The sequence below is a fragment of the Callithrix jacchus genome, chromosome 6 (assembly GCF_049354715.1).
Source record: "Callithrix jacchus isolate 240 chromosome 6, calJac240_pri, whole genome shotgun sequence".
NCBI lineage: Eukaryota > Metazoa > Chordata > Mammalia > Primates > Cebidae > Callithrix > Callithrix jacchus.
In genome coordinates this window covers 24,216,655-24,226,997 of record NC_133507.1, presented here as the reverse complement: position 1 = coordinate 24,226,997, position 10,343 = coordinate 24,216,655, and the positions used below count along the sequence as shown (strand labels likewise).

The following is a 10,343-nucleotide window of genomic DNA, read 5'->3' as shown; positions in this document are numbered from 1 at the left end:
CATTCCAAAATAATGAAATACTGCTGGAAAGGACTGCCCCAGAAAATCAGACTGAGAGCTGGAGCGATCTGAAAAAGCTCCCAAGAAGCAGAACCTGACCTGAGCCTGGAGTTGTTGGGGTTGAAGGAGAGGAGTGGAGGCCGCTCCCCACATGGATGGCAGCCATAAGTTGGAGAAAGGAAGGGCATCCATTTCCAAATATTTTCTGATCTACTGTTTCCTCTCCTCATCTCAGGGTGACAGCCTTTGTCCCACGGTGACAGCCACTTTAATCATGGAGTATTTAATCTCATGTGGGTCATACCTCCAGCATTGCCACTGACTATGTGAAGTGGCCAGAGTGATTCACCACCCCAGCTGGTTAACCTCCTTGCATCTTGCCAAGGTAATGGGGGTGTGCCCTTTCTATCAGTGGAGCAAAAGGAAGCTCACATTCAGGGCTTGGCCCCCTCCACATCGGGGTTCTATCTTCTGGTACCCCTACTCTAGCTGGACTGGTTCCTGCTATTCATTCTCTTTCTGCTGACTTCTCTCCTTGACCCTGCCAGGAACACCTTCCCCTCAAGTACCCTGGCTCAGCCCTGGTTTTTGGAATTCAGCTTGTGGTAGATGAACTTCCTCTAGGATCAAGAGCTTGTCAGCCTGAGCTGTACACAGACTCACGTGTGCTCACAGACCCTGGCCAATTTTGTGGCCTATGGCCTGTTGCTTATTCATTCATTCAGCACATACTTATGGAGGACCTTCAGGCACACTTGTAGGCACTGCAGCTACAATGATGATCAAAAAGATATAGCTTCATAAGAGTTTGCAGATGCATCTGAGTAATTTCAAACTATATAGTACAAAGAAGTACAATGAAGAAAAAGTATGAGTGTGCTCACAGTCTCATCTAGAGTATTAGGTAAAGCTTCCAAAGGAAGTGACAGTTTTAACTGAGATCTGAAGAATGAGTAGGAATTAACAAGGCAAGATAGTTGGGGTGACTGAGACAGGAGAGGAGAAAAATCTTCTCAGACAAAATAGCATGTGCAAAGGCCCTAGAGCAGGAAGGATGGCCGGCTGGCTGGAGTGTAGAAGGCAAGGCAGAGAGTGGGACGAGGGAAGGCTAGAAAGGGCAGTGGAGGCCAGAGGATCAGGGTCTTGTAGGACCGTGTTCATTATCTTGGGCTTCATCCCAAGAATGGTGGGAAGAAAGCCATTTAAGGATTTTACAGAGCGACGTAATTAGATTTGTACTTGAGAAATTACTGACTACACTGCGAAGCACAGATGAGAAGGGGGCTGGTGCCCCTGTGAGGAGAGTTGGAGGTTAGGTGACAGCTGTGGTCCCAAGAGAGGTGAGGGCAGGGTTAGGGTGGTGGCTGTGCTCCATCTGCTTGTCCCTTGACTCTTTGTTGTTGTTGAGACAGAGTCTGACTCTGTTGGCAGGCTGGAGTGCAGTGGCACGATCTCAGCATGCTGCAACCTTTGCCTCCTGGGTTCAAGAGATTCTCCTGCCTCAGCCTCCTGAGTAGCCGGGAATACAGGTACATGCCACCATGCCCAGCTAATTTTTGTATTTTTAGTAGAGATGGGGTTTCACCATGTTGGCTAGCCTGGTCAAACTCCTGACCTCAAATGATCCACCCATCTCCGCCTTCCAAAGTGCTGGGATTACAGGAGTGAGCCACTGTGCCCAGCCTGTCTCTTGACTTTTTTTACTGTCCTGAGATGCCAGGCTTATGTGGCAGTGTGTTCTCAACAGAAGATGATCCCGTGGAAGGCCCGGGGGTGGGGATGAAGGTTAGGTTAGTCCCAGTGCTAGCCTTTGGTAGAGACTCAGGACCTGATAGGTAGAAAGGGGACTAAGAGAGGCTGGTCTTCTTCAAGTTCTACTTTTGTCATCCGAATTCCCCTTGATTTAAGGATAAAAACAAGCTTGATGAAGCCTCCTTAAAACTGGTAGCCCTTCAGGTGGGAGCCTTCATCCCATTTTTATCCAGTAAAGAGCCCAGAGCACCTGCTGCAGGCTGTAGGATCCTTCCTGCCACTCTGGCTTCTAGAATTTCATGGTGGCGGGCACCTTAAGGCCACCCGGGTGGGCAACGGGCAGGAAGATGAAAGTGGGCTTTAAGGAGGAGCACAGCTATGCGCATCTCAGATTCTGGAGACCTGAACGAACTCTAATCTGAATGTGTGACCTTGGGCAAATCACTTACCCTCCCCAGGTCTCTGTTCCCCCATTTGCAAAGTAAAGGTAGCTCCAGAGTCCCCACCAGGTGCCAATGGCACTTTGAGCCCAGCAGGCAGGTGGCACTACGCGAGGCCCACGGGTCGGCGTGGGGCGGGGGCGCGCCGACGCGGGGCCACCACGGATGTCCGGGTGGCCCGGGAGAAAAGCGGCGACAACGCGGCGGTGCGGGGGACGGCGCTCGCACTGCCGCGCCCCCAGTCTCCTGGCTCGCCGCCGCGGCCCGGGGGCCACGAGGTTACGTAAGGAGCGGGGCGGAGAGAGCGGGCGGGGGGAGAGGGCGGGGCGGGCGCCGCCCCAGCGCGGACGCCCAGCCAGCGGCAGCCCAGCCCCCGCCCGCCCGCGCCTGGCGGCGGCGGCGGCAGCAACGGCGGCGGCGGCGGCAGCAACAGCGGCAGCAGTGGCAGCCGCGCAGCCCCGCGGAATGGAGCGGCGCCGGGGCTGAGCCGGGCGCGCACGGGCCGCCGCATGTGCCGCGCGGGGAGCGGCTGCCGAGCGGGCAGAGAGCAAGCGCCAGAGGCCCCGTCGGAGCGGCCGCCGGAGCAGCGCCGGAGATGGGGTAAGTGAGCCCGCGCCGCGCGCGCTCCGCGCGCCCCTCCGGAGAGACTGCGGGGCCGCGGCACGCGTCCCCGGGCTTGGAGCCCCGGGACGGACTGGCCCCGGTCTCCCCAAGCTGGAGTGAGCGCGCTGCCAGCCCCCGGGAGTCTGGGGCCACCCGATCCGCGCCCTCCGCAGGGGCGCGCAGACACCCGGCAGGGGCACCCTGGCCTGGGCGAGTAGCCCGTGGCCCTTCGCCTCCCAGCCAGCCCGGGCGCGGGGGCACCTGGCGGGGACCGGTGCCCTGGCCGGCCTCCAGCCTCGGCCATTCCGCGTTCTCTTCGCCCCGGGGCGCAGTCAACTCCAGGGCCTGTGTTTGTGAGTCTCAGAAGCAGTTTGTCGTTCTCCACGTTTGGATTTATTACAAGCAAAATGGAAATCGAAGTTTTCCTGGAAAGGGAACAAACACCTCAAATAATAATAAACCTCCAGCGTAGGAATAGTGGACTTTGGATCTGCTTTGAGATGGCCGAAGATGATGGAAGTCTATAGGGAACCTAGGTGAGGCTTCAGTCTTTGAAACAACTGAGTAGATGCTCAGGAGGGAAGGTGAAATACACTGTCGAAGTCACTAATGCTTCTGAGTATATAAAGTAATTTAAAAGCAGGATTGCTTTCCCCTCCGCGTCTCTCTGAGCAGTAGGCTCTGATATGGGAGCCACTGTGCTGATAGCACAGTAACTCCTTACATGTGCTCACCCTATTTGGGCACACGTTGATGGTTTGTCATACGTATTCAGGGGACACTTATTATGCCCACTTTACAGATGAGGAAACTGAAGCCCAAAGTAGTTCGGTGACTTCCCTCAGGCTGTGCAGCCGATGAGCATTTGTATATCAGGGGGACACTTAGCCTGCCACTGCCTGGCATGTGGGCATGGAGGTAGGCAAGTGAACCAGAGTTCCCAAATCTCTCTGTTCCTTGCTGCTGAACCCAGCATTCTTCCAACAGCCCCTCCCAGGACTCAATGCTTCTCAGAGGGTCTAGAGCTCTTGCTTTCCTGTTTGGGATGGGTGGGGCCTGGGAAGGCAAGGGTGCAGTGGAAGGAGCAGGATTGTCCTGGTGGACTGGCTTAGCCCTCCTTGGTCAGTGGCTTTCTTGCACTCCAGGTAAGTTTCTGGAGTCATTTTGCCCAGTGAGCCTTAGCCATGGGAGCTGCAGAGTGTGTGAGGGGCTCAGAGACAGGCCAAGAGGAATTTTGAGGAAAGGAAGTGTGAGGGCTGTGGGCCAGCATGAACTGGATATGACAGAGGTGAGGACAGAGAAGGGGGTAAGGCGGGCAGGGAGGGCTGAAGAAGTTTGCTTACATCAAGGAGATTTTACATGGACAGCAACTGTGGGTGATTCTACCCCGCAGCACCCAAGCTGGCAGGCTGTTTTTCTGTAACATTTCCAGTGAGTCCTCAGTGGACTGTGAAAAGGCTGATCTTTGAGCAGTAGGAGTCTTTGAGGTTCTCAGATTTCATACTTTAAAAAAATGTATAGGGAAAAAGGAGTTGGCAAATGTAAGGTCTCAGGATGGAAGATAAAAGGGATCTGGTAATTTTAACTCTCTCTCTGGCCCTCCCTCCCCACAGCCAACATAAAACCAACCCACCATACTTGTGTGATCAAAAACAAATATTGAAATTCTGTGGTTGAGATCAAATAGTTCTGTGGAAATGAAAATGTTTACTCATAAAACCTTAAAGGAAATGTCAAAAAATAATTTTTGTTTGTGGAGAAGCAGGGAGGAGATATTTGGGGATTTTGTTTAAACACTGAACATGTCTTTTATGTAATTTTAACATCATCCAATAAATGTATATATTACTCACTTCTCGTAGGTAAAGGCTGGTTTGTAACTGCTACCTACATCTGCCATTTTTAATAGTTCCATGTCTTCTATAATTTATGTGAAAATACAAACCATGGTCGTAAATGGACATGCAGCTAAGCACTGGGGAAGCAGTTCAGACAGAGGAGGCTGGAGGGAGCCGTTTAACTGAAAATAGAACCAATGTCATCCTTTCTGAGAGTTGTGTAGGATGGAGGGGGAAGAACTTCTTGAAAGGGCAGCTAGTAGAAAACCTTGCTGCGATCCTACAGCTTTGTCATGGCTCTGCTTTGTAGACAGGACTAGGATTTAAGAACAAAAAAAAAACCATCTGAGTTTTCCTCCTCCCCACTTGAGACGCTCCTCCTTCACTGCCATTTCCTACTTCTCTTCTGTAAAGTGTTCTGCGTTAAGTGTGGTCTCCAGTGAGTTTGTGTTCTTACTTCCTAAGGCAACTATTTCATACCTGTTCCCCTTTCCAGACCTCTCCCCTTCCTATGCACACCTGGCTTCCCTTTCGATTGACAAAATAGGGACCTCTGACCAAGGGAACATTTTCATTTCACCACTGCCTAGTCTAATATGCAGCTGATGCTACCTTTTCCTACCTGCCTGCTGTGCTGGATGGCCAGTCCCTCATCTCTTCCTACAAGAGCCCCTCCTTCTGCGGTAGCCTCCACTCCATCCCTTCCTCTTCCTATCTTTTCAGCAATTGTCTCTCCTTCATAACCACCGTTCTCTCCAGGGTCTTCTCCATCCGTATAGGCGCATACATCTGTCCAACGGAGCCTTCTGCAGTGCTGGAAATGTCCTGTATCTGCATGGCAGCCACCAGCACATGTGGTTATTGGACACTTGAAATGTAGCTGTTGAGACTGAGGACCTGAATTTTTAACTTAATTAAGATTAAGTCACATGTAGCCAGTGGCCGCCATATTGGATAGCATAGCTTTAGTTTCTCCTGTCTTAAAAAGGAGCTCTCCCTCCCTCCTACATCCCTCTCCTGGTTCTGTTTTACTTCTTTGTTCTTCTTCACTTGAAAACACCTCAAAATATACATCCAAACCCACTGGTTCCATTCACTTTCTCCTGCCATTTGTTCACTCTTCATACTCTACAGTCTGGCTTCTGCCTCACCTCTGCATGAAAACTGCCAGGGTCATGGGTGGCCAGGGCATTGCCAAATCTCTGCTTCATCTCACTTTACCTCTCTCTCAGCAGCATTCCTCACAAATGACCAACACCCCTCTCAGCTCCTCTGGTTTCACTGTTTCCTGCTTTTCTTCTTACTCCTAATCATGGTGTTGTCCAGGAACTGGTCCTGGTTCCTTTCTCTGTCCACACTGTCTTCCTAGGTAATACTGTCCCACCCCCAGCTCTTTCCCACCCTCCCATGGCTTCAAATCCACCTATATGCCTACAATGCCCACGTTTTAATTTCTAACTCAGATCTTTCTTGGGGCTTCTGACTCTCGTCCATATGTGGAGCTCTTGATAAGCCTTCCAGTTCTCACCTTCCCTCCGTCTTCCCCATCCCAGTCAGTGGCCCTACCATGCACTCATTTGCCAAGAGTCATCCTTGAGTCCTCTTCTCTACCTCTCACATGCAGGCTGTCAGTCCTGTGCATTCTACTTCTGGGATCTATCTGGAGTGCATTTACCTTGCCCCATAGCCATAGTTCCCACTCTAGTCCTGGCCCCACCATCACTCCTTCCTAACAGGCCCCGCAGTACTCTGGGTTGTCTGCAATCCATTTTTCACACAGGAGCCCAAGTGACCAGCTTTTAAAATCACAAGTCAGATCGTGTCATTCCCCTTTTTACATGCCTCCCGCTGCACAGGCGCTGACCCCGCTCTCCACGCCGTGCTGCTGTGACGCTTATTGTGTTCTGCTGACACAGATCTCCTTTCCTTTTCTTGCCCTACCTGAGAGCCTTGCACTTGCTGTTCCCTCCACCTGGAATTCTCTTACCTTCCTCTTTCCCTTCAGACTTCGGCCTCAGGGTCACCTATTGAGGGCCTTTCCTGCCGTCCTGTCTACAGCACCCACCTCCACAACTCTTTAACCCAACCCCACTTTTTTTTTTTTTGACATAGAGTCTCCCTCTGTCACCCAGGCTGGTGTGCAGTGGCGCAGTCTCTGCTCACTGCAACCTTTGCCTCTTGGATTCTAGCGATCTCATGCCTCAGCTTCCTGAGTAGCTTGGATTATAGGCGTGTACCATCATGCTCAGCTAATTTTTTGTATTTTTAGTAGAGACAGGATTTTGCCCTGTTGACCTGGCTGGTCTTGAACTCCTGACCTCAAGTGATCTGCCCACCTCAGCCTCCCAAAGTGCTGGGCCCCAGTCCCACCTTTGTTTCCTGTAATTGCTCTCCACAACATGCCAGTAAGCATGCAGGTGTTACTTACTTCTTTATAATCTGTCTTCAATAGCGTCCCAAAAGGATAGGCCTTATCTTTTTCACCATTGTATTCCAACACCTAGCACAATGGCTGGCACCAAATAGGCCTCCAGTAAATAATTTTTGATTGAGTTAATGCTTGAATGTTGTGGGCAGCCTTGCTTGGATGCTGGCCTGGAAGTTGCGATCGTTTTTTGGGTTAACTCTTACATTGCTTGCTTAATTGGGAGTTGCAAGGGCCAAGACAGAAAGAGATCACGTTTGGATGCAGTTTTCTTTTAACACTAAAGCAAGCCATTGAGCTTTTATTATGACATGGGTTAATTTTCGGGCTGTCTGCTGTCATTTGAGTACTGGGGTTGTAAATTACCTTTTTACTCTCCTGCAAAAGGCCATCAGAAAAGCCGGCTTGTCTGCTGTTGTGACTTTTAGCTGATTTTGTCAGTGTTTACAAATAAGGTCTACTGTATTACTGTTTGGCTTCATTTGACACTCCTTTATTTTGTTCAGCCAAGATTACCTTGCGATGTAGGGATGCCACAATCGTGGTTATCTAACACCACGGACTGCCTTAGGTACTCTATACCAGTTAACTTTCTTTTGATGTTTGTTCCTTCTTTAATTTTCCATTCCTCCTGAATCGCACCAGACTCTGTAGTTCCAATAAATTACAGGGCTGTTCTTAGGGGTTTGAGTTGACTGCAGTAGATACAGTCTCTCAGATATGTTGAGGTGAGTTTGTCTTCTCTTGGTTCTGTGGGTTTTTTAAACTTCACTTTCTAACGTTCATTCAGTCCCTACATTGGTAAGGCTGTTGGTGAGTGCTGTGGGGATTAGGAGATGAGCAGACCCACTAGATAGTTCCTGCCCTTGTGGAGTTTATATTTTAGAAAGGGAGATAAACTACACCCACAAGTACCCGCTTTATATGTGAAATGCTGTGAGAGTAAACACAGTGTTATAGTCCATTGGGTGTCAGAAGTGATGGTGGAGCAGTGCCCCTCTATTTGGGGGACTGAGGAAAGATGCTGTGTGTGATACATTGCTAGGGGGACAGATGGTGTGCTGCACTGATGGTTACACAGTCATCCCCCTTAGTGTCTGAACTGGAAAAATACATAGAATTTGGAATAGAGTAGGCACTAATTAAGTAGATATTGAATGAATGTGTAAATAGACATGAATGAATATTCTCTTTGGGTCGACTTTCTTTGTTGTTGTTGTTTTACTAAAATACACAGTTCAGCAGATAGCAATAAAGGATAAGGAAGGGGGCTAGAGGATGTTGCAGTAGGATAGAGATTTTTTTTTTTTTTTTTTTTTGAGACAGAGTTTTGCTCTTGTTACCCAGGCTGGAGTGCGATGGCAAAATCTCGGCTCACCGCAACCTCCACCTCCTGGGTTCAGGCAATTCTCCTACCTCAGCCTCCCGAGTAGCTGGGATTACAGGCATGCGCCACCATGCCCAGCTAATTTTTGGTATTTTCAGTAGAGATGGGGTTTCACCATGTTGACCAGGATGGTCTCGATCTCTTGACCTCGTAATCCACCCGCCTCGGCCTCCCAAAGTGCTGGGATTACAGGCTTGAGCCACCGCGCCCGGCCCAGGATAGAGATTTTTAGATGGGGATCCAGAAGGAGACTTCACTGAGAAGGAGACATTAAAGAGCTGAAAGAAGGAGGAGAATGAGCCATGAGGGAAGTATTCCTGGCAGTGTGAATAGTGTGAATACTGTATTCAGTGTGAATGGTGTGAACAGCAGGTGCAAAGGCCCTGAGGCAGGAGCATCCTGGCTTGTTCAAGAAATAGTAAGGAAGCTAGTGTGGCTGGAGCAGAGGGAACCAGAGGGAGCATGAAGGTAAAGAGATCAGGGAGGTAGCAATGGCCTGACCAGTCTTTGGATTGACTTTTACTTTGGGAAGATACCATCATTCTTGTTGGAAACGGCCCTGAAGTTTCTGGCCCGAGGGTTGTTAGGAAAGAGAAGGCAGGTTTGCTGCTTACACACAGTCCCCTGAAGGAGGACCCTGAGCAGAGCACATGGTTCGTTTCTGTCTAATAGGCTCAGTGATTTGTGAAAATTATTAGGTTTCTTTTCTGGAATGGCTCCTGAGGAACTTAGAGTTAAATGTGTGGTGACCCTTAGCAGATTTATCAGACCTCATCCATTACCTGTATTTCTAGCTCCGTGTGATGGCCCTACCCTTGTTTTGTCTTTACCCCTTTTAATCTACCACTTTTTTTTTTAAACAAAAGGAAAATAGCTTTGCTTTTTTCTAATTATAAAAAACTACATGTTTATACTGAAAAATAACAGCATAAAGAAGGAAGTGAAAATTACTTGTCATCCCACGTCTTAGGGATAACCTCCATCAGCATTCAATGTCTGCCTTTGTACTTTTTCCCACGTATGTGTGTCTGTGTGTGTCTAGATGTATGTCTACATAGAGCAAGTATATTTTTAACAAAATGCAATCATTTTATACATCTGTTTTGTAACATAATTTTTCCAACTTAAAATATCTTGAGTGGACATCTTTCCATGCCAATAACTATAAAAATACCTCATCATTTAAATTCACACCTACTTCTAATTTGTCATTTTGCTAAATCTTATACATCTTTGTAAACCTATTTAAATCCTTTCTGGAACAAGACAGGCTTTTTTTTAAAGACATTTTAACAATTTCTTAAAGCAGTTGTTTGCTTTAAATGAATTACTGAAGGAAAGAAATGGTAGAGGAGACCAAGATCACAATTAACGTTGGGTAATTTACAATGCCTGTGTAATTTGGGTGAGTCACTGCTCCTTAGTGAATCTTGGTAAGAACATCAAGGATGCATCGTTGTTGCTAAGGGTGGTTGGTAGACTGAGACCCAGCTGCTCAAATTGTTTCTCCTGGTTTGGAAATATCAGGGCAGAGTAATTCTGCTTTAAGACTTGGATGAGAAGGTTCTTTGCAAGCAGAAAGCACCCATGCCCATACCTAGAAGACCCCTTCTGCTTCAGAGGCTCTTTGTCTAGTATATATCACACCTCTCCTTCAAAGAGAATTTCCCCAGTGAGCAGGTTGGCAGGGTTGTATACAAAAGGAAAGACATTGTATTTCCTGCTTTAGTAGGAAGGCAAATTAAAAAAACATTTTTAAATAATACACCCTGGGCAAATCTACTGAAATATCACCACAGCCTGCACAGACATCTAGAACCTTTGGAAAAAGAACTTCCCTTTGGTGCACGGGATGGGGCTGAGGGCAGGGACCCCTTTTCTATTTGACAAGAAAAACT

The 10,343-nt window shown here is 48.6% G+C and overlaps 1 protein-coding gene across 3 annotated transcripts in view; it reads left to right on the top strand.

The window, feature by feature from the left end:
- Positions 1–2,567: 2,567 nt before the first annotated feature.
- HOMER2 (homer scaffold protein 2) overlaps positions 2,568–10,343 on the top strand; it is a 103,713-nt gene continuing 95,937 nt past the window's right edge. For 2 of the 3 annotated variants that reach the window (XM_002749176.7, XM_008998485.6), the window contains exon 1: positions 2,568–2,792. In XM_002749176.7, coding sequence (XP_002749222.1) covers positions 2,788–2,792 — 5 coding nt within the window. In that variant the 5' untranslated portion in view covers positions 2,568–2,787. Of the gene's footprint in view, positions 2,793–3,212; positions 3,332–10,343 lie in introns of those variants that run through there. The other variant, XM_035303944.3, reaches the window with a different exon arrangement.